Here is a 27,993-nt window from a genome sequence, read left to right as displayed (position 1 = left end):
TTTAACTTCAAAGAATACTTGATCTTTAATTAGAAATGCGATCGATGATTAATTAGTGGCTCTGGTTCGTTTATAATGCAGCGACGGGCTGGGACGATGTCTCGAATTAATGAAAGGGTACTCTTTGCGGTTGACGTGTCGACGACCTTTTAATTATTTCCTGAGATTGACGATCTAATCGCTTCGCTCTTCCCCTCCTCGAACAATTGTGTGACGTGAATGAAGAGATCGTCGCATACTAATGCTTTGTTTTTTTTGATGGGTGAATAACTTCGAATAACTTGTCAGAGATCAAACATTCTGCGTTTTATTTGCCACTTTTTCGCTTATAACTTTGTGTCTTCGTTAAGTGATTGAGGCAAAAGGGAGCGCAAATACGAAATTAAAGGGCTTCGGAATTCGATACTTGTACATATACATCTTGCCTCGTTTTTTTAATAAACTCGCTGTACCTGGTAGATCTTTAAGTATGAATACATGGAATTCCGTGAATACGTTTATGCAAAATTTGGACTAATCCATTTCAAGTATACGAACGTATATAATATATATGTATGTATATACTTTTGATTACCTTTGCTAAGTCTAAGTTGTCATTAATGGGCGGTCGATAAAGGAATTTTTGCTTCGAATCGTCTAATCAGTCCGTTTCTCCTACTCGAATACATTGTTATGGTTAGCACATGGACTAATCGCCACTTTGTTCCTTTCCTCTTTCTTATACATTTCCTTTTTATGCGTGCTCGATCGTTCCTGTGTTCGATATCTGGATATGTAGGTTCGTTCTTCGTTCCCTTCCCTCGTTGCGATACACGGTGATGCATTTTTACAAAGAGAAAGAACTGTTTCAACTGAAATTGATCTCTTCCTCGTACCAAGCAATGAAATAGACGAAAAAAAAACTTTTCAAACGATCCTAAAATACTTTACTAAACGAATTATTAAATAAGTACGATCACAAGGTTGAATAAACATTACTACAATATAAATAGAGTATTTAAATAAGACGTTTCGTAGTTGTTAGCGTTGCATTAAGATATAAAAGGAATGTATTCGTTTCTTTGGTGATATTAAGTGAGTAGGTTTCGATAAATATACGTGTTAATTTTTGTAAGTATAAATAGAACGATAAAGTTTGCTTACATTCGATAGACTTGTTTTGTTTTTCTTTTTAAATACACTTCATCACTACACGATTTTAATAACTAGTTTTAAATACCAGTAGTTCCTCGAACCTGTATGCGCGCGCGCGCGCGCGTGTCTGTGAGTTTTGTTTTTGTACAAAGTGAAACTAATGGAACAGAATAAACAAAATTCGACGATTAAAAGTGATCTTCGGGAACACACTGTTTGCTAAAATGGATGAAATGATCAAATGACGTCGTTTTTCTCGGCGCATGGAGGTTTTTTACAAAACAATACGTGTATGTACAAATGATTGAAGTCGCTTCTTTCACACAGTTACTTTTACAGAAAGCTTGCATTAATGTTACGCAAGCAAATGAAAACAAGCGATACATTTAGGTATCAAATTTTTTACAACGTCGACGCGTAGCTTCTACGGCTTCTATTCGTGCACGCTTTTCATTGAAATACATTTCGTTCTTTCGTTCAATTGAATTAAACTCAGGTCAAGTTGGAACTTAGTTTAGAAGAACAAAAGTGAGAGAGAATAGTTTATTATGAAAGTGGGCTGAGCCCATTTATCTTTCTATCCAATGTTTAAGATTGAGAACTAGACAAACTATCCTTAATCCTTTCGATAATTGTGTGTTAAAGAGCATATCGAATTTCGTTTGTTTCAACTCAAAGTATTGAGAGATAAAGAAGAGGCATTGCAGTCCAATAAGAAACAGAAGCACAGCAAATTTTCTGTTAAAACAAGAACCTTACAGATGTCTCTTACCGGTGTCTTTACCTCAACGTTATCTGTCACTGTCGAATCAATTCCTGTTACAATGATACGCTTTCGTTCTCAGACACTTCTGGATCACGCGACACGCGCGTCGACGTCGTTCCATCTTGATCATTGCTCGATACGCTACGCCAGGAGTAAATTGCTGGCAAATTACCCGGTCGCCTGGCGAGTCGATTCGGCCCGTGTCAGGGCCGGGGTTTGGAAGACGTCGAGAGAAAGAGAAACGTCTTCGACTAGGGAGAAGAAAAAATCCTGGTGACGGAGGAACGCGTGCTGCAGAACTGGTTGGCCGTCAGAACCACGGCTGTTCGCTTATTTACAACATAGAGAAGAGATCTGCCTACCGTTTAACGCTATCATATAAAGGCGATACACTCGGGAAACACATGCATGCACGGCTGCAAGATATAACCAGAGCGGAGGGAGGAAATTGGACGCGCAGGCTTCTCCTGAATAGTTCAGCCAAACTTACGTTGGTTCTGATGAAAACTGTTTTATATTTTCTGCGAATACTTTTCGTTTCAAGTTACAGTTGCGCAAACTTACGCATCAGTCGAAGCGTTCCAGGAAGACCCTTCGAGAAAAGTGACAAGCTCCTCTACGCCACAACTATCTCATCGTGGTCTCTCTAATTAAGTAATTCGTTCCGAACCGATCTCCCAATCGAAGAAATCTGAAAGCTTGGGCTCCGACGAATGTTCTCCTATTTATATTTACATCCCGTTATCGTATTCGAACAATGTCAAATAATATTTACACGCTTGATACTTTATTCTAACATTGAAACATTTCGCAAACGTATGTATCTTCTGTCTCCGTAACTCTGAAATCAAGCGATACCGAGGACCTACGATTGTATTGCAAAAAGAATAGTTTCTTGGCTCTATTTATCTTTTCCAAGAAATTATTTTTCTTTAAAACAAAAATTCTGTTCATGACAATGCGATAGTTTTCCAGTGGAATGTATCGATTAGGCTTGGCCAAACGTTTCAGAAGCGCACTGCATAGACAAGGGGACTCGTTTCGATCAGGACTACAATGGTTAGGGTACTTTGCTCGTTGCTACTTGTCCGGTTATGTATATATGTACGTATATTATACTTTCACTTGGTAACGACGAAGCTGTAAAAATGTTCGAAATTCTGGCAAAAACCACTCTTTCCCTCTCCAACTGTCATAAGGGAGAGGAACGAGTTTTATTGAACTTTTCTTTTCAACTCTCGTTGAATCTACGACAGGAGCGAAACGACAATGTAACTGGTTTCGTTAGTCTTTCCATGTGAAACAACTGCTATTTCCGTCTCGAGAGATCGCGCGATTCCTCCTTCCGAATCGAATTTTCTTTCAAAACACTTTGATTTAATGAGAGATTTCGAGCATCGGCGATCGATGACGCGATCGAGTCTGCGCTTCGGTTCCGAATCCACAGCTCGTCGACCATGGCTTTCGAGGTGATCTACCCTAAGTATCGCGTCTTCATGGTACAGTGCTTTCTGCTCGATTAATTTCCGACGAGACCACGCAGTCTCGTGGCCAGGCATTATTTTCTCACCAAGGAGACCAGACCGCGGTGCGTCAGCTTCGGCTTCATGGACGACTTGTTCTGCGCGGCTGTCGTTTGCTGATGACTTCTGCTCGCGGTTTGCTGATCCCTCGCGTTTTGCTTCTTCTTCAGGGACTCCTGCTTGGCACCACTGTGCATGCGAACGCAGCAGAAGCTGTTTATTAGCGCGACAGGCCCGAAAATACATATATCGATCGTCATGGATTGCACGGAGGATGTTGGTGGTGGTATTGTTAAAGGGGTACTCTTTTTTTTTTTCACAGAAAAACTCTACTCGATACCAATGAATTAATTATGTAGCAAATAACAAGTGACACGTTCAAAGATTGAAAGACTATTAATTACGACGCGTAGAATCACGCGATAAGGAACGGAGATCGAGCTGCGTTTCCCGCAATCAGCCCCAATTGTTTAGAGAAACGCTCGCAGAATTTGCTTGGAAATGCGCTCACTTCTAGCGGGTGGTACTCGCGTGGAACGTAATTCGCTAAACAAAGGGGCTTAAACGCCAGGAAAAAAGTATGGTTGGCCAACCCTAGCGCCGGAAAAACATCGATTTTTGTTTCAAGAGCCCTCGTTCTACTTTGCATTCAGAGAAATGGGGCATACGTCTTTTTACGAGCATTCCCCCTTTTTCTTTAATCCTAATTAGCTGTCGGGAAATGCGCAGCTCGAAATGGGAGCAGAAATAGAAAAAACTGGCCGTCTGAGAATGATCTCGTCACTAGAAAACCAAACTTACAGGTATCGAGTGAGATCTTCGACGTCGACGAGCATCGAGTCTTGCTCCATGTGTAAATCGTCCCTTCTCAGCAGTCCCTCGACCAGAGCCTCGTTCAGTGTCGCAATTCTGGCGTGCAAGTCGTTCGCCACTACTTGAAGCTGCGCGACGTTTAGCTCTGTTAAAAGTACTCGGGACAATCTGCGTCTGTCCTCGCCTAACTGGACACCGACCTGAGAAAAGTAAAGGGAAATATTTTTATATGAAATATTCAGAAAACGAATTATTTGGTATTATTGAAGAGGACATCCCCAATTATTTATTGTTCATCGACGAACAATTGTCACTATTAATTGCGTACTCACTTTTTCGAGGCTGGATCGGACCATCTCCGTGATGGGACTTTGTTTCAGCCTTTGTCTCTCGACCTCCATCTGCATGTGCGCCATTTCTTTGGCCTGTGCGAGGGCCATTCTCGCCTCGGTCTGCAACCTGGCCTGTCTGGCGAAGAAGTCAGCCTCATCGATCGGCGCCGAGTTCGATCCTATATCGAGCCTTAAAGGAGGAAGACTGAGCACCTGAGGTCTAATTGGCATTTGTTGTTTCTGTTGTTGCTTCGAGTTCAGCGATGTTGGCGTGGATCCAGGCGAGGCGTCGTTCTCCGAGCACGGAGACTCCGTGTCCGAGGGTGTTTCGTTCATGAAGCAGATCTGGAGATTCATTCCTGAAGAATAGAGTTACATTTTCAACAACAACATTTCTATGAGTTAAGTTGAATCGATAATTTAAGAATGAACACCATTTTTATTTTATAATTTCCAAAACTTGAATCAAATTCATTAAATTCAATCCTAATTTGAATTCATTTATATGTACAGTCATTTGTAAAGTATGAATTTCATTTGCTTCGTGCACCAGTTTGTGATTTTCATTCGATATCGCAGTGTTACCATTATCGAAACAAAGATTGGGAGAACAAGGGAAGCTTGTTTTGTATGCTCCCTGTGCTAATTAACCCACTCGTGCTCGCACCTGGAGTTAGTGAACATTATTTCTTGTCTGAATGTACATCGGTCTGTTTTGCTGCGAATATAATGAGATTAAAGAGAATAAAATCAATAGAAAAATGTGCAACGCAGAGTAAATTATTGTTTTATAACTACATTAAAAATTGGAATTGTACATCATTACAGGTACGCAATAATTTGAAAAATAATCTTCATGAGTAAACCAGTAAATATTGTTTGTAATTGGTATGTATTTATAATATCTTTTTATTAAATCGTTATACCACTACTGAGATTGTATCGTAATTTGTTTGATCTCATTCAAGTATAGGTGAAGAACGTATAACAATCAAATATAATGAACTGATGAACACTATAATGTTAAACCGATTGCAGAGAAAATTTTATTCGAATAATAGATTAATAACAGTTTCGTAGTTCACTTCAAGTCTGTAATAAATTTGTTCATACCCTTGTGCTTTCACTTTGCAAACTGCTTGCAAAAATAATATCTCTGTAAATCAACTCAAGAATTTCATTTGATCCACGACTATACAAATAAGAGTGAACACTTGATATATAACCACACAGCACATTTTAAACTATTTCAGATTATCATTCTTTTAGCTAACTCAAAATTAGATATTATTTTTATATTAAATAAATAGAACATTATGGATTAAATAAATCGAACAAAATTCTTGAATTAACCGACAGACACTGTAACTTGTTCCTCCCACACAATCATTAACCAACACTATTTCTATTGGAAAAAATGTCACCATAGATCCCATCAGACGTACCATTTCCACGTTAATTGGTAAGTGTGGCGGTACGATTGCGCGCGAATGTTTTCACAATGAAACAAGAAAGAAGCATGGTTCTAGGGGTGCAAGGTGTTCGGGAGCGTTAAGGGTTCGAGCGATACCGACCGCTTTGCAGCCGCGACTGAAGGCTGGGCTTTCTTCCGCGTTCAGCGCGCAAGTCTTCAGCGTCTGGACCCATCGCCAACCTCCTTCGGATCTCTTCACGGTCGTTTCGTCGCTGTGGACAGAGAAATCTGATGTGTGATCACCCGTTACACGCAGGGGAGGAAACCCCCTCGGTGCTTTAATCCCCCTTCAAGTTCGCCACTCCTCCTCAAGTTCCATCGGAATTACATTCGCGTGGGAATGGAACCATTAATGAGATTGACGTCTTTCTGCCGACGAAACTGCGTAATGTGCCACGAATTATCACGGGAGTGCCATTAATGGATCTCGCTTTAATTCCACGACGCCAGGAAATTGGTATCGCTCTTTAAGAGGCCAGTCAACCCTCGACATTCACACTTCATGTTTTTATGAATGAAATTATTTTAAGATTCAAGAGAAATACGGTTAATATTTATCTATTTCACAAAAAAAAATTTGTAATCGATTTAGTGTCTATTTAAGTACTAATTTCGCTTTATCATTAATTATTTTCGTAAAATATTCTTCAGTGGTGTTCATATGTTCTTTTAAAAGTATTTGTGTTAAAGATTGGCGAATGTCGCACCTGAAGAGTTTCATCTGGATCGCCTCGTATGACTCTATCGAATCGCGCGACAAGATCTTCCCTTACAGGTTCCTTCGTTTCGTCGGATTTTTGGAGCAACGCGTCCACCGTCGCTCCTGACTTTGGCTGTTCCTTGGCCGGCTCTTTATCATCGTCCTGATGCCCCAGAAATGAATGCCAGCACGGTAACCGATACATTCGATTACGAGGTATTGATAAAAAAGCGACATTCAACCGTTGGAATGGCGACAGAGACAGATTTATTTCAGTCAAAGGAAAGACTATTGTACCCAACCCACCCCAACGATCTAATCTTGTGTCATCTACTTTTGGCACATTTTGCCTTTGTGTTCGATACAGTGATCTATCGTACAGTTAGATGATTATACTAGACTTTCAATTTTTTAAGTATATTTTAGTTAGTAAGTTTCAATTTTAACAGAGTACACTGTTTTTTTATCGTGTTCGAGGTCTTGTTTCAGAAGACTCAGATATTTACCTGGGTACAGGCTCTTCTTTTACCGTGTTATTATCAAAGAACGTGTTATTATTTCAAGCAGAATATAACGTATCTTGTGTTAAATACAGTTTTTAAATAATGGAACACGTTTCCACTGTCAACAAAGAACGTAACTGTTTTGTAATCTACTGTAGCAATAGATTTTACTGATTGTGAAATCCAACAAAAATTCGTTAGCAAACAAAATTTGTTAACGAATTGTGTATTGTTCGATAACTTCTTTGTAGAAATTCTTTAAAGGTACTGTTTATAGTTTGGTGTCTTCTGAAGCATTTCTTTAAAGCTTTGATAACTTCTTTGGATTATGTCTTTGTCCTATTTTAACATACGTGTTAATAAATCAGACTTCGTCTACTGTAGGGTACTATGGTCTCCTGCCAAGTTTAACAATTTATTCCTGACGTTTGGCCTATTGAAATGCTAACATACTGTATACATTGAATGTTAAATATTTTTTCCAATAAATTGACTAGGGCAGTCGTGCGAGAAGAATCCATTGGACCGCGAAGGTGAAGTTCAGAATAATAGAATCAGCTTTCGTTGAAAGGGTCTATTCAAAGCGAGGATTTCCGTTTAAAAATCTTTTAACCTTAGCGAAATTCTACTATTTCATGGGACGTTCCGAAAATCGTTATTCTGCCCTTTACTGTTCAATCTGTCATTTTCAAACGAAGCTACTATTCTTTTCTTCAACAAAGTCAATACGAGACATTTTGATGCATCTTTTTAAAATTAGTATTATTGTAAGAATGCTACTGGTCATTAAAAATTAATTAACCTCATCTGTATTATTTTTTTGACCGCCACATGCGAGGTAGATGAATTTACAGATTCGATATTGCTACTTCGATCTCGCTTTCCATCGAATCTCACGAAACTTTCTTTTTCCTTGGCGTAATTAACTAGCGCGTGAATGCCAAAATTAACGTCTTAGCACTTCACAATCACGACCCACTTTCCCTGTTCTGTGTTTCAAATCCATCCGGTCGTCGACCTTCCATTGGAACAGCAAGTGTAGGGAACTATTTATCGGACAGGGTTATCGAAACAATGCTTTCGTTGTCGATATCTTATCACCGAAACAAACTCCCCTTTCCTGTCTATCGTCTTATCAATTACAAAATATGTTTTGAAATATCAATGTTGTAAATATGAAACGTATAAAATAAAAAGATTTTCATGATTTTGTCAGAACCTGAAATGGAATTTGAAGTGAGGTAAATTCACGTCAGCTGTCGCGAATGTGAGAAATAAAGCATAAATAAAGAGTAAACAAATATTGAGAACAGTTTGGGAAATCGATTATAAACGTCAACATAGTGAAAAAAATACTTGACAGCTGAGATAAAATCTTAATGAGACCAGTTATACGAGCGTTCTGCAATTAGGGTAGATTATAAGAACAAAGACTATTGCGGAAGTGGAGGAAACGAGGGCCTCCAAGGTGTACAATCGACCCTGAAAATAAATCTTCAGATTCTCACGAATGCCACGTGGACGAAGAGAGGAAGCAATTATGAATAAAACATTTCTACTTTTCAAAACGAGTTACGCTTCAAAATGATGTGTTTATTTACGTGCAGAGCTTCTATAGAGCCTACATAGCTGCCTCTAAAGTGGAAAATCGTGTTGCAAGTGGACAAGTATCGGGATTGATGCAATATGAATGAGACATCCAATTCAATAGAAAAGAGCCCCACTTACGCGCTCCGTACACCACTATGTCTCGTATTTCACCTAGTATTTAACGGTTAGGTTCCTACTAACGATCTACTTGTGTCTCGGATGGCGAAGGTGACACTTGTTGCTAAATAACGATCCTCTTCCTTGACAACACAACAAGGCAAATAGAAAATCATTCGTAATGTCAAAGAAAATTAATAACGAGAGAAAAGACCCTGTCGCCATTCGTCAAGTTGACTGCGAAAAATTAATCTTACAAGATCAAAGTCGTCGTATGTGAAGGTGTAAAGGTCCGAGACGAATCGCGAGTCCTTTTTATAGTGTCTCCTCGACTTGTTACTGCTGCCCATATTTCAAGGTTTCGCTGCAGTTCGTCCACTTTCTAGCCTCTCCAGTTTTCCTCCGCCAATTTTTTATGTCCGCCGAACAATATCCGCTTTCTCTTCACTTCATTTGCGCAGTATCGTCTGCCCAGATTTCCTTGCCAAGGAAAACTCGACACGTGAAATTTCTTCATGAAACGAGGAGCCAGTAAACGGTGACACAAAGTCGACTAGCTCGTCGGAGGAGTACCATGAGCCCCTTCTCGCGTCAGGTTTGAATTTTAAATCGCAGAAACCCACACGCTGAGTTTCTTCTCGCGATGAACCGAGGAGAAAGGTATTCGAGCAATTCGAGGTTCGAGGTGTCAGCATAGAAGTTTTTCGACGACTTCTTCACGGTGCAATGCACTCGAATGAAATCACGGGTTCAGTCCATTTACAGCCGTCAGCTTTCTTTTTATTTACCGTGTAATACCGTAACCAGTGCTCCGAAACTGGTGTTACGAGCTACCTGCAACGCACCGAGACATCTTTCAATTTCTTTCCTAGTATGTCGAAAAGATTCGCGCGGGAGGATTTTGCTACATCTGTTTTTGTTGTTGTGACAATTGTGTTTTTAGAAGACTCTACTAATTGTTGTGGTCTTGGCGAGTTTTATTCTCCTGTCTTGATAGAAAAGCGTGGTTTAACTTTATTAGGAATTGAGAATAATATTAATATTAACCTAAATAGGCCCTAAATTCTTGACGATGATTCGATCCCACACACAACGTTATTCAAGCTCCTATTGTGCCTCGCTAGCAATATCGATGTCTGCTCTGACCCTGACAAAACTGACCGCAACGATGACGAAACGTTGGTTTACAAATAACAGAGGTAGCCCGTAACCGGAAGCCGCAGAGGATCGAATTACCAGAGCGTTTCAGGGAAAATCCTAGCCTGTGGAAATCGATCGCCGTCGAAATTACAAGCGTCACCTGCGATCGGTGAGTTTGACGCGCGTTCGACGACGTTTCGCGATTCGACCAGCGGAAAATCGATCAGGTGATCACTGTCTCCTATGAGGATGTTCACTTTTTAAACGATTCACTGTCGTCGACGAGCTTGGGGGGCTTCTTGGTCGCGCCAGGGTACATCGAAAGCGCGACTACTTGCGTTTTTGCCATGAGACACGCGCGAGACGAGAACAACACGAGACTGGCGTAAAGCGAGTCAAGTGAGCGGCGAACCGATCTTCCGGTTAGGTTTGCTGCTCGAAGGAGGTGGTGGAGCTGGTGCTATTAACCGTCTACGGAGGCTGGACTAGCTGGGCTTTTCGCAGTCCACGGTGAAAGTGTCTGGGCACGCTTTGACGCGAACGTCCCTGCTTATTGGTGTCAGGAACGAGATAATTTTCTTAGTCTCGAACAATAATATGAACCATGGATTTATACGCTGCTCGTTCATTTCGACTTTCTAGTGGATTTGCCAACCGCTTTACTAGAACGCGATACGCATTTTGCTTGGAGCGTAAACCACCTATAACTTGGGATATTAACACTGATGATTCATAAAAGAAGTCGATTTTTAGGAATTTTTATCCGGAACATCGTGAAATGTTTTTCAAGTATATCTGGTAAAATTTTTAAAGAGGTATTTTTGTAGCCTGATTGTAGAAGAAATTGCTGAATCTAGTGGCACGATTGACGACGATGAGCCTTAATAATTCGCGAGGTTAAATGTTTTTTCTTAGAAAAAGATAACACTTTTAAATAATTAAATATTATAATAAACTGTCCAGCTGACCAATTGATTTTGAACGTGTATCAGAAATTTGAAGTTTGACATAAGTTTGATTAAAAGTTCAATGTTTACAAGATTGCTATGAAATTGCGTCTTACTTTTTTTCCGTCTGGGTTCGAAACTCCTTAAACTTCTTCGACCGTCACTCTCGGTACCGTAATTACGTTCGCTTCCTCCGTTCGGAATCGTTTGTAAAATACTTCTTCGAAACTTGTTTTCGAACAGCTGCGGTTGAAGATCTGCGATGTATCTCTCGCAAGTTGTACGCAAAGTGCTTCGCTTGGCTGCTCATGCAAATCGTTTGACCTACGGCTGCCTCATCTTCTAAGGTGCAGTGATACGTTATCTCAAGTTGTTATAATGCGAGTCGTGCTCTTTCAAAATTGGATGCCGAGTAAACAACGTTTTTCCGCAAATTTACCATTCCATATGTTTATGGTAATATCCCACAAAACATAGAGGAGTCTCTCTCTATACGTATATAACATCTCTCTCTCTCTCTCTCTCTCTCTCTCTCTCTCTCTCTCTCTCTCTACATAGCTGCGTCTCTTGACATTATAAATTAAAAAAATGTAATTGCCTCTTCTCAAAGATGTACGGGCAGCTGAATGACGATACTTGAAATGTAAAAAACTTGTCGCTGGTGCGCGGGAAACGGTGACACCGTTCGTTAGCGATTCTCCCTGATTATCGACGTTAAACCCTCGTCGGATCTCACGCGTCGAAATGTGTCAGGCTATGCGCGATAGTCGCATTGATCGTCTCTACGCCGGCATCCGTTTCCTGCTCCCCTATTTCCATACAATGGCCACTGCACTGGGCAAATATAGATCGTCTGTGCATTTAATGAGACTCTCGCTATCGGGACCCCGAAACGGGGTCGTAAACCTCGTCGACCTTATTTTCCGCGTCAATAATCCAGAAAACACTCGCCGCGAAACATCTCGTCGGCATTACGAGAAGTGCTGTTCCTCTTCTCCGCCCGTGGAGGAATCTGCGCGAGAAATTAAAATTCCCATCCGCGAGCCGAGAATCTGGACGCTTTTCCTCAACGGACACAGTTATTGAGAGATTATACAGATTTGAAATTAAAATAGGATCGATATGTTCCTTTTACGTTTTCTCAAAGCTTGAATTCGTAGAAACGGTGAGTGTAAAGAAAATGAAAAGTAATGAGCAAATTAAAAATTAATTCCGCCATATACAATATAAAAATACAGTCTTTTCTCATTTATTGCCTACTTGAAACAATAATAAAGTTCGATATAAATATTTAAATTAATAAATAAATAACTTCCTCCAATTAAAATGGTAGTAAATGTAGAATGCTGCGACGTGCTCGTTTCTGTTAATTAATTCTTATTTTTTGCTACGAATCGATGTCTGCTCGTATCTTTGAGTACGCCCACCGTATCCCTCCTTCGCTTTATTTAGAGCGTTCGAGTCAGAGTTTATCAGGCGTGCAACATTTATGATTACGAGTCTGCGTATACTTTGGCCTTCGACGAAAGCGATTCAATCTCGTCGCGTGTGTGTATTCATTCAGTTTTATCGTACAGTTTTATCCGTGAGAACATCGACCAGTTGGACGCAAAATTGCTACTTCTCTCCCTCCTTCGAGTCGCTTCGTTTATTACGATACTTTTTCCTTTCGAGTGGGGCTATTATATATCCCACCTTACGTTCTCGCGCGTTTCATTCTGCGGACGTTCATTTGCGTAATGATAACGTTTATCAGGGACGAAGAATAGTATGTGGTTATTTCTTATTCAAACTAACAACGTTTGTTTTAGAAATATATTTCTTCCTAATTAAATGAAGAAGTTTCATTTTAAAAGGGGAAATTATGTGATGTAGGTAAAAGTTAAAAAAAAGTATCGAAGTAATACTTTGAATTTCGAGATGTTCTTTTGACGTAACTTCGTGAATTGAAAATACAGTGCCACTCCAGCACAGAATGAATTCTATCCTGTATATCAATTCTATTTTCAGATTAATTATACATAGTTTCACACATGATTTATACATATCTACTTTATGAGCTTATTCTCACAAGTGATATAAATCAGAACTGTCTTATTATTTTTTATTCATTTAATTATTAAATTTGACCTCAAACAGGAGTTCTGTTGGTACAGGTGCGATGGGTACCGTCATTGGGTCGTTTCATTTCATAATTAAAAAACTCACGGTACGAAAGTATTGCTCAACAAACAAAGTACAGAAGGTAATCTCTGAGGTGCATCAAAAGTAGTTTTATCTAAGGAAAACATCGTTTTTCGTGTTGCACGCAAGACTCGCGCAAAGCTTGTGTTTTCTTTAATACCGCACACTACCACGTAAATATACGACGTAATTAACGTGTGCGTATGTCGAAGTGAAAGGTTGAGCAGCGATCGAAGGAACCAATCATATCATGATAGTTTCTTTACTTTCGATAATTGGATTCTTTCATCTCGTTTCTCCGAGAGGTGTTCTTCCGCAGAAAAAGGAGATTGTACCTAGTTCCCTATTCCAATAATTTTCACTATAAATTGGAGCAGAAACATTGCCAATAATCCAATAATTTTGAAAACAAGTTGAAAGTACATAGGAGACACTTGTTTGCCAACAGTTGATAAGAACTTAGTTCTTCGTTGCTATTTCAAATAATAAATTTCCAACATTTCAACTTACCATGTAGGTTATCTCCGAGTTATCGAACTTGATCCTATCGCTAGATTTTAGCCACCATAACACATATTTTTGTAATAATTTTCACTTACCCGTCGTTCCTCCTCGCGCGCGGCTCTCAAGTGAGACTCAATCGCGTCCAAGTCGATCTTCGGCATCGCAGTCTCGATATTGTATACGTCGAAGCCACCTTTAACGAGAAGAAAACAATACGTCACGTATCGTGTGCGCTATATCGGTTGAAATGACCCTGACTAACAAGCTCAAACCAATTTGGGTTCCGCTATTCTACTTTTCATTTGTCAATATTTATATTTATTTTGATATTTTTTTTTATTACACACAAACTATTACAAATTCACTTGTCTTTGTCACTTGTTCATAATATTTTGCGTGTTTATTTATTACCGTAAAATCAAGGATTCTAAGCAGAACAAGACACACATTCCTTAAATATTCATTTCGAATAATTCCCAACCATTCAATTGTTATTACAAGTAGGACAAGCTAATGGTTATAAACGTTACATAAAGTGACCCCACGAGTTCGAAAACGTTTCTATTGTTCTACTATTTCAGTTCATTCCTTTAGACCTGAGAATTGTGGTAATATTTTTTTACACGAACGCAATGTGAACTCTGCAGAGTCATAAGTGGAAGAGAACAGTCGAAGAGGAAAAGCATAAATGAGCAGCCACAGCGAAAGAAACGTGTCATGTATGATAGATAGGACGAGGTACTTTTATTGTCTCAGAGATTACGGTAATCGTGTAGGATTCCTGTACGATAGACGTGAAAAATAAGGAACAAGTTTGACCAAGATTATACGTTTCCCAGTTGCGTCGAAATCGAGCCGCCTACTGTTAGGTTCGCATGGGTCATTGTCTTCCATACTTTCGCACCGTAAAATTTCACTTCTGTGAAGCAACAGTAAATTAAACGTAATCGCGTTTCCGCGGTGCAAAGGGTAACGAGAGTACACTTCCGTTTCTAGTCGAAGAAGAGTAAAGAGAAAGCCACTATAGTTGATATGTTCGTTAATATATTTGACTGACCTTCGTCAATAAAAACTATATATACCGAAGGTGCATGAGTTAAAACATGACGCAACTCGCGAAGACAACATTCTGTTAATAATATAATACCCAGGGTTATCATCCAAGTTTTCAATCAAGTACCTGGACCATTATCCGTGTACGCCCTCCTCTTATCAGGACGTCTCTGTCCGTTGGACGTCCTCAGCTGTTGCTGGTGTTGTTGTTGCTGTTGCTGTCTCCTCTTCGCCTGGTTCCTCGCCATCTTCTCTTTTTTTCTAGTGTCCGCGCTGGAGGCCTCCGGTAGATCGCGATCGAGCAATTTGTTGGTGTCCTCGATGGCGTCTTTGATCATGCTGATGGCGGAGGAAGATCGCGTGGAGACGTGAATCGGATCCAGAGCCTCCATGGCGACGACGTCGGGCACCGGTTGCACGTATTTTTCGAGATCTACCCCGATATCGCGGCCGATGCTCGAGAGGAGATCGATTTCCTCGAGCTTGGTGTAGGTGGGCTGTTCTTCTGGGTAACTGTCAGTGTCCGTGTTGCTCCCGGAGTCGTCGTCGGCGGAGCCGTTCGACGTGACGGTCTGACGGTTGCCTATTTTGGAACGTGCCTGGCGAGGCAACTCCTTTGCCTCGCGTATCAGGTCGATTGCCTCCACCACGATATCCTCCGTCTGAAAAATAAAAACGCTCGTCAGGTCTTTCGTCGTCGTTGCAAACCGCAATACCATACGATAAAGATTAAGAATGGGACTAACGTTTATCTACGCGTGATTTAACACTTTATAGAGCTGAACTCCCTGGGCATTTTTTTCCTTTTTTTGTCATAATCTATTTATTTAGTGGTAACAACGAGTACCGGTAACTTGTAAAGGGTTAAGAGGGGTTTCTTTTTTGCCAACTATATTGCTGTATCGATTACAATTTGGAGTATTTCATACGTTGACGTCAGTTTTTATAGTCGAAGCTGATCTGTATTCCTACTAGCTGGCATTCAGTTGCCAAGTGGAAGCAAGTCCGTGGCTAAAGTTTCAGGAAATTTACGATTAACGCTGCCGTGTAACTACACGACGTGAAACAGTTGAGAGTTACGCTGTTTTAAAATGAGGAACGTGCCGTGAACGATGCTGAATACATTAATGCGGTCTGCACGCGTGTGCGTCTCGTATGCAGTCGTTAGCCTTCCACATGAGCTACGAGTGCCGGCGTGCTCGATAAGGAATAAATTCTCGGATAGTAATTAATTTATGAAATAACGTTAGTAATCATTTTTTATAGAAGGTTACACAGACCATTTCGCGATGTAATTACTATTTGTTAATTATTAATTAAAATAAATTCCCGTTAATTTAGATCGCTTCGGTACAACGAAGAAACGTTTACGTTGCAGACGGTCTTTAATTCGCGTGAAAAATCGCAGCAATTAAACGCTTTTGAAATCCTTTCCACTAGAAAATTCAACGCAAACGCGATTCGTCTCGTTCACACGTGCAATATGATACACGTGATGCAATTTGCTGCAAGACGTACACGGTGTCGTTAAAATAGACGCTAAACACGTGTTACCTACTTCCCATCTATATTCGTTCAATGCTCTATTTGTTGAGACAATAGCAATCCTTCTACTCTGGTATTGACATCTGTTTTATAATAAAAGAAAAAAACGACAACTTTATAGTATACTTAAAAATTGTATTCAAAGTATTTGAGTTGTTGACTTCTCCAAAGGCATCTGGTCTAATTTAGATTGGGTTGAATAAAGAATCATCGCGAGGCTAAAATGTTGAACATTTAGAATTACGTAGAAATTATTCTTAAAGTTTTGATAACCGACCGCGACCCTTCTTATGCATCAACCTAATACAAACATTTTCTTAACAAACACGAGATCACATTACCGTATCCACAGTATCGAGTGATCGATCTTTTGATTACCGTTCGCGTTATCCAACGACTGTGACATCACTCGCTTGTTACACGAAGGTAATGAGAAGAAACATTTCGATACCCACCTCGCCAATTTCGCTGGTCTTCCCCGAGTCCGGTATCTCCTCGATTTCTGGAAACTGGAGAGTCTCCTTGACGCTGGTGGTCAGCTCGACGATCTCCACCTCGACAGAGACCTCGCGATCCTGCTTGTCCTTCAGGATCGCTTCCGAAAATTCAGTGGTGGTTACGGATACCGTGTCGGCGAGTGCTTCCTCCGGTTCCAGCACCGTCAGATGCGTCTCCGCCTCGACGACGCTGTTAACAATCACCGATTCCGGCGAGAGTATCTTCTCCTCCGTCCTCGAATCCTCGACGCTCTTCACGTAGTTTATGCACTTCTCCGAAGGCGGCACCACCGACTCGTACAAAGATGTTACGGTCTGGAAGCAGAGCCGAGAACCGACAATCAGTTTCGCGGGCTTCGTGACTGGCCTGGCGTAGGCAGGCGCACCAGCGATTGGAGATCGAGAAATCGATTCTTTTGGTTTCTTGGGATTTCTTGAAGTAGGCATAGGAGGAATTTATCCTTCCTCAAACGTTACTTAAAACTTTATCCAATACCATAAATAACATGCAAGGATTGATTTACCTGTATATTGAACTTGGGCTTCTCGTAGAAAGTCTTCCGCTGGTTTTTCTGCCCGCAGAGATGGTTGATGCTGTCCTCGATGTTGTTATTATACTCGTTGTCGTTCTCGACTGGTCGAGTGTCGATCTCGTTTAGCGTGGCGTAATCAGGGCAGCTCTCGTGCTCGTCCTCCGTCAGATCTGTGTCCGAGAGAAGCGAAGGCGCCAGGTGTTGAAAGCCTGGATAGTTCGGGTTGACGATACCGCGACAACCTGCGGGTAGATTTCCTTCCTCGGACCAGTCGGACCACTCGGACGGTGTCAACTCGTGGGACGAGTCTTCGTGAGAGGAGTTACGCCCTGCGGAATTTCATGCTCGTTGAACATTGCCGGAATACAGTATAATCGGGCATAGTAACGCGGCACTGACTCATCGCAGCTGTCCAGGCATACTGATCCAGAAGAGGGGGATCTCGTGATTGAACCGTTTCATCAAAATACAGATTGACTTGACGCGTCGACGCGTTTTCGTGCAGGGGAACGCGAGTTTTCGAAAAGATAATATCGGTCTTATCTTATGTATATTTAACTTGTCGGTCTTTGACTCTGGTTTTCAGGGATTGAGCAGTTGTGTTCAGTCGTTGCAATGTTCTCGATTCTGTCGTTTGATAAGTATTTCTTAGTAAATTAATAAATAAATTCATTATAAGTAAGGGTAAAGTTAACATAAAGACAGATTAAGATTCCAATCAGGACAACAACGAAAACACACGGACGTCCTTATTTCGTTCGATGGCTTCTTTTTTTTGTTTTTGTTTGTTTAGCAGACACCCAGCCAAATTGGGCGATATATTAGTGCTTAACTCTATAAATATATCAAGGTCGTGTGCGTCATTAGGTCGAAAGAATTGCGGTTAATGTCAAGGACAAAGTCATTCTTGTGGAACTTGGGGATCTGCCTGAAATACCGAAGTTCGTGACTTTTATGATAATACTGAACCCAGTTTGTTGATATTACACTCGACATCATTTTCATATCCACTGCTATGGAATATAAGTGAGACTGGTTAGCCTTTCAATTGGCACGTGGAATTTCTGTGATGAAAATTTTAGCAACATATTTTGGTTCTAGTAAATCATAGTTGAATTTTTATCATAGAATCACTACGATCACATAGTGTGGATTTTATAGGAGCGCAGGGCAATTCTTGAAAGTGTTAATTGAAGAAAATTGCGTTATGAATCAGCAATTACGATGACAAATCACGAGAAGACTGATCTCAGCAGATTATTTAAACTATCATATTTTTAGCGAGCGTTTTCATGAAATTTTTAATAGATTCTCTCGAGGATGGATCAAATTATTGTTGATATCGATTTATTATACACAACTGCTAAAATCTTCTCTATAATTAATCATTGTCTCCTGGTTTCGATATTTTATGATGAATTCTACTTGGTCTTTTTGAAAAATAGAGAATACTTTTCTATTAGTCTACAATGTAAACACTGAACTCACAAGAAGTTGTGTAGTTATATCACAGAGCTACGGGGAAAAACCTTGAAGAGAACGTAACAGTAAATTCAGTGTATAATTAGATCTGCTGGACCAGGAACTCGTGCATTATAACTACAGGAAATTAAATGTTCTGATTAGAAGAATTCAATCCCCTTCAAATTCTACAAAGAGAAAAATAAGTTTGCAAATTTCAGTTTGCTTGCGTCATAAATGTTCTTTGATAATCACTATCATTTAACTTTTATTTTCATAAAATTAAAAAATGCTTAAACAAATCCAATGAAATAAATTTACAATCAATTATAATCATTACCTTCGTAATCGGCCAAGCTCTCGATAGAACTGTTTCTGCGGATCCTAGGTATCGATAGATTGTTATTCAAATTCTCCGTCTCGTTGTTCGAGCTATCGATCTGCACGTTGTCGCGAGTGATGGCGAGGGAAGACCACGTGGTGGTGTCCTCGGCGACTCGGAAATCCTCGGCGTCCTCGGAGCTCAAGTCGGCCGACGACGGGCTTCTGGTCACCGAGACGTTGTTCGTCGAGGATGTCTCGTTGCGATTCCCGATTTCCTCGGTGCCTGGCTGGTGCTGGTCGCTCCTACGAAGCTGACTGCGAGCGAGACAGAGAAATGAGTCCAAGTGGATCGATACGATCCGTTAGTCGCGGCCCGTACGATCTATGGCGATGCAAATATAGTCAGCACACCTACGTAAGACGTTTGAGCGGTAGCGCGAGCCACTCCGCTCACCCACACACGCCGCACCGCGTTGCGCCGTGCCGCACAGGGCCATTTGCATCAAAATCCCGACAATTATCCATTTTCAAAACGGATTCGCGACACGGATCCACCAATTTGTCTGTACTATTTAGTCGAACGTATTGGCCTGATTACTGCAGAGTTGACTATGATTTATCAAACTAATTTTTATCATATACACTCATACACGGATCTATTCGAACGCTTGTGTTCGAATATCCAAATAATATAAGTAATAAAAATGAAAAGCATCTCAATCTTAAATTCTCGATTAAATTTTATGTATAATTCCAGCGACAATGAACCCTTTATACATTCCCAAAGTTTCATAATTTGTTGAATTTCCTAGTTCGAGTTAGTCTCGTGTCGATCTCACTTCTTGCAAGCATCGATCACGAAGGCTCTCTAATCTCAGCATATCAATTATTGCTCAGTATATTGCATTCGTCCAGAGATTCATACATACAAACATACATCTATGCTGTACAGTATCGGTGCAAAAAAAGTCTTTCTACGAGATCAAACAGCAGGCGTTCGTTAAACTTGATTGTCGCTAACCGAAACGTCAAGCAAACGCAAACATCGTCAAGCTCGCGTGATCGACTACGACAGCCAATCGATATTCGGTGGTGCATACGAATGTGCAATTTCAACGAAGGGATCGTCAAAGACCTTGCGAATCGTAGATCGAACGTGTTTGCAGAAATTAATGAATATATAATTGGCATGACGTCGTGCATAGAGAATATCATGTTCGAAACAACAATCGTAAAGAAAATTGTGAACTGAAATCTATCGTGAAGCCATCTGTATCTAGTGAAGGAAAACGTAACACCGCACTAAACAAAATTTCTAACAACAAGAGTCTCGTGTAATCGCTGCAGATCACAAAGAAACGAATATTAAACCTAGCGAAGAAGTAAAGTTCGAGCATAGTCGTGTGAATTGTTGCTTGATGTGAACAAATATCGAAAAACAATGACAATTCAAGAATTATAGTAATCGGACCTGAGTATTTTTGAAACAATATTTCAAGTTATTTCATTTTACATTCGAGTAAAAAAGATTTCTTAGAATAAATTCTTTTTGTCGGCATTGGCATTGTTTTTTAATTTGATTATCGTTAACGAGATGATCTACCTGTAACAATGCTCGTACGTTCAACAAACACGTGTGTTGAAAAGGTTTTTGGATCGGTGGTAAGAAAGTTCATGCGACAATCACTTGTTGCGATGTGTGTGCGACTGTTTGATGCGTTCGACAGACAGATAGAAATATTTACAAATGGAGGGCACACCGAGAAATAAAATATAGACCGGAGGTGGTAGGATGGGTTATTGCTTTTCTGTAAACATCATAAGAAGCACGTATCCTAGAATGCATGATGAAACAATAACAATTAACGTAAACGGCATATTGTATCAAAAAAGGGGACCGTTTAGAGTCAACACTAACCTTCTGGTTTTCCTTTTCAGTTAAATGCCTTGGCATTGCTAATAATAAGGTTTGGAATAAATATTCTACAATTTACACTAGATAAGTAAACATCTAAAGCAACTCAATGCTAGATCTCGGTGAAACTACGCGACTGAACGTGAGCTAATTGCTAATTCTACCAAGACGGTACTCCTGTTAACTTTAACAAATGAAATACTGTTTTTTAAAATGTTGTCCAACGTAGTATTTGAGAAGTAAGTTATGGTATTGGTCGTAGAATTAAATGCAGGGTAATCGGGGATACAATTTTCGAGGAATTCAGGACTATATGGTATTCGCAATAGTAGAGAAATTTTTAATTAACAAAGGTCAAGCAAATCAACCCTCAAACTAATTATTCTCTGTTCTTTGATGATACGATATTTACGTGTAATATTTAATTAGACTGAGTATGTTTATTTATTCATAAATATGTGGACACTTTCCACGTTCAATAAATAGTTACACTGTGTGTAACACGGAACACAAACAACCAAAGACAGCGCGAAATAAAAAGGTTTCCACGCAGCCACGCCATTCGCAAATAAAGAAACGTGGTTCCACACACAGCAAGTTCACGAAAATCGCGACAACTCGCCCTGCCGCAGGGGTAGCACTGCCCGAGTCCGCGAAATCGGGCCCGGTGGAAGCTCGATAGGGTGAACGAAAGCGATGATGAAACGAATCAAGGCTACAGGACAAGAAGGCAAGAGCGTAAGGTTCGCGATGAACAGAGTCGGTCGAGGATGATGGACGTTACGCTTACTTGTTGTTCAGTCCCCCAGGATGCAGCGGTACCGAGATGACGTCTTCCCTGAGCCGCATATCGGATCCTCGTCTGGAAATAATCGAAATAGAAGGTCAATGTGGTTCCTCAGCAACGATTCTTTGCGTTTCTGCGGCAATTATATCACCTTAATTAGGAGTAATTTATTTGTAGGCTTTTTAATTTTAGCGGTTAGCTTTTGGAATTTATTATGTTAGCGGTTGTCTACTAACGATGCTCAACTTTAGGAAATAAGCAAATTTACACTATTCGGAAGGTAATTGTCAGCCAAACAACACGTAAGTCTCAAATACAAGACGAGAAATTACAAATTATTCCAAGCAAAATCCATGTATTAGATTCGTCACCCACTGACTCTTTTTAAATAGACCGGTGGTTGAGGCGCTATAGTGCGAAGAATCAAAGACCTTCCGCGGGTAACTTTTCGGTCGATTCTTATTATACTAAACAAATACTCGCCGACGTGGTGTCACACAAATCACAACGCGCGTTCTACTTTGGCTTCATCTTAGAACACAACTGCCAAACAAAGCGCGGCACAGGTATGTCACGTTCACGAGGGAAGGACTCTCATTCTTCGACGGAATACACGTACGCGAACCGCGTGGCTGCGATTAGCTCATCGATCCCGTTGGATCATTTTCGCAGGTACGACACACAGGAACGTGAAAGAAAAAGAGAACAGCAACGTGCTGTTGGAATCGATCGCTGCGACCAAGTTCCTCTACCTATCCCGAATGGAAAAAGGGAATGGGACTCACCCCGACCGCCATGTTGAAGCCGTGCGCAAGGGTGTTCGCGTTTCCCCTGGTTTATCGACTCGCAACCAACACCCTCGTTCCTGTTCTCCTTTCTCTGCCCCACCTCCCTCACCCTCCCTATCAACCCCCCCCCCCCCTCTCTCTCTCTACCTGCGGCTATACCATGTCCCTGGCTCTCTCTATCTGACATTCCACTCGGTCGCTAAACACTCCTTCAATTTTTCTAATCTTTCATTTGGGGTGATTTTTGCTGGTAGGCTGGTTTTAAATACTTTTTAAATATTTTCTGTGTCGTGTATGTTGAGGGTGCGTGATTTTTTGGGGGAGGGATGGACGGATGGGTATTTAGGTGCTTCGCGTAGCGGTTTGGGGCAACTGTTTAATCGATCGTTGCGCGTTGCTTTTAGCTTGCTTTGTGTTTTAGCTAATGGGTATGCTCATGATTTTAAGGACTATATTTTGCTTGGAATAATTTGTCATTTCTTGTTACATTTTTACTCGTCAGTTTACAGTGTTTTTACTATTTTGAGCTCTTCGAGAATTATGTATGGCGTGGAAGCATTCATATTTGAATATTTTTGGTTTGAATGAAAGTCATTTGGATAAGTAATTATACTCTGCTTTTTTTCAGAAATTATTTTCAGCCGTTTCGTCACACTTTATTTCGTTATTTGCAACCTTTTCTAAAATTTATAGGTTGTACCCCCCCGAGAATGTACATAAAATACAACGTTGTTTCTTGCAATTCCTCCCCGGAGATTGAAACCGTCAGAGGATTACCTCGCGTATCTGTTTTACTGTTCCCGTAGTTTACTTCTGTTATTTCGCGCCTACTTATTTTCTACGGCTTCCGATTTCTCATCCGTTTACCTCGATTCCAAAGCATTCTAAACACTCGCTTTAGCAGAAGGGCACGCAGGTAACGTTTCGTAATCTTTCTTTATCCGAGATTCGCACAAAATCAACGAGTCCTGGCACTAAATTGACTCGAAGCTGTTTTTTTAAATTAAATCATGCGAAACAGTGACGAGGGTCAGTTCAGTTCAATTTCCGTGAGTGAAATTTATTATTAATGTGACAGTTAACGTCCAGACAAAAATGGAAGGGAGGATGACAAGAGAAACAATTCGGTTCACTTGGTTCTTTCATCAAATATGTACAACACGGGGATTGTAATTTTCTCGAATGAGATTGGAAAAGTGAGAATCTTGAAATGTTCCCCTAAGAAAAACTGTTCTGAAAGATTAGGTTTGACGAATATCATTCGATAAGTAACGCGATTGATCACCAAGTCATGAGAAACTGAAATGGTCTTATGTGTTATTATATTAATTTAATAATAACGAATGCAATCTTCGAATTGAAGTGTTACTTGTAGTTCAATTATTCCGACCTATTTCTCATTCGGAAAGATGGCATTCAGAGAACCACGAGCGAAGTTACAGTTATTCCACGGTGCCAAAGGCTCCTGACGACTATTTGCAGTTACATCCACGATTGACCATTTACCCGATCGATATCGATTGACCCAATAGAGTTTGTTACATAGAACATCAATAATAGATAGATTTTCACAAAGCTGATTTTCATTCTCAAACTGGAACGTGAAAGGAAATCTTAAAAATTAGTTTCGTTTTTAGTACATATTAGATTTCCTTTTGAGCTTGTAACATAATATCCATGATCGATGCAAAGATTCTAGCTAGTTCCACATTTCAGAGCAAGGCGATAAGAGGGATGTTGTCGCCTGTTGATACATAGTTCTACATCGTCAGATACTACCGGTGAAAAAATCCGATAGATTCAACGAAAGGATTACCTTTATCGTATATGCAAGCTGCATCTATTTTCAATGATTTCCAGTTTTCATTGGACTACGTTGCAGAGATTTTAAAAGCCCACATACTTTATAAACTTTTGACACATTTTGTTTCATTTGCAATTTGAATTTCTTTCCCTCATAATTCCTCCTTAAACAGCGAGAAATGATATCAACAATGGTTTCCAAGGGTTCAGTGCAAGGTCGAGAACGTTTCTTCCGAAGTAACCGTGAATGTCGCACTCTCGCGAATAAAGTTTCGTCATTGTCATGTGGAGGAGCGAACATTATAAGAAGGGAAAGAACTGTGGAACGATAGGAAAGAAGGGAAAGAAACGAGGCCTGCATATAACGGAGTAGCCGTGACACCCGACTGTTTTCCCAACTTAGGGGACATTCTGCTCCCTCTCACTCTCTTTTATTCTCCGCCATCCTTCTTTCTCTTTCTGTTGCGTGTCGTAAGCAGAGTCACGCATCGATCGACCAAGTCCTTTCTACCCTTCGCGGTGGTGGGCTCCACTAAGGCCAAGCAGATACCCAGGTTCCAGGTTCAGACAAGTATCGAATGTATCGATACAGCCAGCGAAACTATCGATAAGCACGCCAAACACTCCCACACTCCAAAATTATATATAATTTTAATCCGTTTGTTTGAAAGAACAATCCAAGTACTTTTTACTATCAAATAAAACACAATTAAAAACTATGAATAAAGTAAAGCACTTGACACTAATTAAGTAAATCAACCATATCATTGAGTTTCCAAACAAACAAAAAATGATGGTAAAGTTTTCGATAGGCCATTTTATCATTGATCAAAGATCAATCAATAAATACTCCATGTTTCTATTCAAAAACAATGTTTCTTCATTACAAGTGCACACACAGATCGAGGGTACGGAGTCCTCTAAATAATTGACGTCGGTCTCGCGCATCCATTGAATCGGATTCTGGTTTTATTGATTGGACGATTTATTGACGAGGAACACAGAAATAATACCTATTCGACACACTGTCGCGTTTCTCCATTGAAATGTACACCTTAGCGCCTGCCAGTATAAATATTGTAATACGAGTCGCATAAATAAAGCTATCCGTAGTTGTTCAAAGAATACTGATGACGAGGCTTAGTAACGTGAATGCGCTTGCTTCCATGCTGCAGACTAATACAATACAATGATGATTTCGTTTAATGTAGAGAGAAGAATATTTAGTCAGCATTTTTTAAATTATGAATTTTTTTTATAATTCTTTGGTCGAGACTAGACGTTTATTTTTTAAGACTTTATCCACTGGAATTCACTTGTTTAATACAGAATAATGTTAGATACTTTTTGTACAAATTATTTAAATTAATTCATTTTGTAAGCATGAATTATTTCAGGCATTGAAGGAATTAATACGTATATTCATTTCCTTGAATTCATTCTTTGGAAGAGCGATTTTAGGTTGTTTCTTAATAAAAGCATTCACCATGACGAAAGAGGAATTCCACGTCATACTTGTGGAATTTTTTTGCGTAGGTCGAGCATTCCGATGCGATAGCTTGATCTTAATCACTCGAGATTGCGTACCCGCGGCGCTAGACGTCGTGGCGCCCTCGTATAGAATACAATGTGTTTGTCGCTGTGTTCGAGGTCAGAGGCAATAAATTTGATTTTTGTGTACTCTGCTCCAAACGCGGTATACTCTTATCGAATGAGATCAATTATACAAAAACACCTGGATCAGCATTATCGGTTCAATTTGATTTTTTCAAAATATTATTTCCAATATTATAAATCCTATTCATCCAAAATCTTATTTCTAATTCTACAACCTTTATGGCCCACTTCATAACTCCATCTCGTTATAAACTAAAATAGCGTTTTCCTATTATTAACTCGATATGATTCGTGTATAAATGCGATGAGGAAATGCTGAGATATATATGGAGGTAAATCGGATCATGACGCGCGCGCTTACAATCGGACTATGCTTCTTCGAAATCGATTTTCTCAAAACGGATGCTCCGTCCAACAAATTTTATCTCACGTTTTCGATTTCTGTTTGCATGTAGAATCACTTTCTTTCCAGTTGAACTGTTCGTTATGGCAAACCTTGTAGAATGAAATTACGTTTCATAGCGAACAACTAACAATTTGTTTGAATGATTCCAATCGAGTAAACGATGCGAGAATTTTAGTCAGACATTACCCAATTGAGTCCACATTCTACTTACGCATGGTATATGTTATCATATTCTGTTTAACACTAAACTACCAAGTTGGCCAATTTGACTCGAGTATTTTAAACTTCTTCGTAAAATTATTCAATAAAATTATTTATCAATTATTCCTTTTAAATCGTTTCTTTTTAAAAAAAAATCATAGATCTTCCTGGCGATTCAAGCAATTTATGAATGGATCATTTATTTATTATTACAAGTCTTTCAATTTAACAAAAGACAAAATTGCCATACAATAATAAATCGCTTGTATCACTTATTTTACATGTTAATTTTTTATTTTTGTATTTGTTGGGCAATGTTCTACTCCATATTCTCTACTGTTTCTTCCACCCGCTCTTATAAACAACTAATAAAAAAATAGATATCCCTCAAGTGTGTTACATATTTTCATATCGAAATCAATTATACTTGAAACTTGTTGGCACAGCAGCTCAATGTGCCTAATCATCATAAACACAAATACGAACCTCCACAAGAATAATTCTTGTAAAGTACGTCGATTGTATCGCTATATTTTTCTATGAAAACATTAAATCCTCGTTCGTGAGTAGCCCTGCAGGTTTATCCACCTGGCGTCCATTACTTCACGAACTCATAAATAATCCCCCAAGCAACCTCCTTCTTGAGACATAAAACAGATCCTTCAACATCCACCAAACAAGATCCTTCGTCATCTCAAGCACATCACTTTCTAAAAATATTTTTTGGCAAGCCGTACTCACTTGGTCGCGTTACGTGCAGCTGGTGATGTTCCCAGAGGATGACGCCGAGTCCTTCAGGGTTCACGAAGCTTCCCAAGCGTCGCGTCGCTGTCTTCGCATTAGATCCGCCAGCGAAACCGTTCAAGGACGGAGAAAGACACTGGGACTTGGAAGGAAAACTACCCTCGATACGTGACGGCTGCGTCGATTCGCGAAATTCGAGTCTGCTCCGTCGGTTTTCTCTTCTTTTTTTTTATTTCCTTTCTCGTTCGTGATAGCCGCGCAGGAAAGGAGGATGCTTTCGGTGCACGCGCGAACAACGGGAGGAGACTGCGAGAAACGGTGTCGGCGTTCGATCTTCCCCCCTCCTTGACTCTCTTTCTCTGGCAGTCAACCCCACGACGGGGGTGGTGCATGCGCGTGGACGAGCGTAGGGGTTACTGACGCCGTCGTTCGAGGTGAACGAGAGTTCGCTTTTTGGGCAGCTCGATATCCAGCCATGGCCACTTTTTTGTGGAATTCGGCGATGACTGAGGGTCAGTAATTGTGTTTTCCAGGGACTTTCTCGTTTTTTCAGATCCGGGGATTTCGGGATTGGCTTTCTTCTGGCGATGGT

At 40.2% G+C, this 27,993-nt stretch overlaps 1 protein-coding gene across 5 annotated transcripts; it reads right to left on the bottom strand.

The window, feature by feature from the left end:
- Positions 1-281: 281 nt before the first annotated feature.
- Positions 282-27,993, bottom strand: LOC128891093 (ras guanine nucleotide exchange factor B). Of its 5 annotated transcripts, none has more exons than XM_054150290.1 (11): positions 27,399-27,993; positions 21,846-21,917; positions 19,157-19,455; positions 17,347-17,684; positions 16,781-17,137; positions 14,908-15,442; positions 13,823-13,920; positions 6,143-6,254; positions 4,569-4,927; positions 4,225-4,436; positions 282-3,636 (listed from the first exon to the last, which is right to left on the bottom strand). In XM_054150290.1, exons 2-11 carry the CDS (start codon positions 21,902-21,904, stop codon positions 3,459-3,461), a joined length of 2,547 nt encoding a protein of 848 aa, XP_054006265.1. In that variant the 5' UTR covers positions 21,905-21,917; positions 27,399-27,993; the 3' UTR covers positions 282-3,458. The 5 variants fall into 5 exon arrangements, with proteins under 5 accessions (XP_054006265.1, XP_054006269.1, XP_054006267.1 ...); XM_054150294.1 differs by having other exon boundaries at positions 282-3,612; positions 27,399-27,991; XM_054150292.1 differs by lacking the exon at positions 27,399-27,993 and adding an exon at positions 22,628-22,655.

This window comes from Hylaeus anthracinus, unplaced genomic scaffold (assembly GCF_026225885.1).
Source record: "Hylaeus anthracinus isolate JK02 unplaced genomic scaffold, UHH_iyHylAnth1.0_haploid 12001, whole genome shotgun sequence".
NCBI lineage: Eukaryota > Metazoa > Arthropoda > Insecta > Hymenoptera > Colletidae > Hylaeus > Hylaeus anthracinus.
Note: the sequence above shows the minus strand (reverse complement) of the source record. Positions and strands in the feature narration are given on the sequence as shown.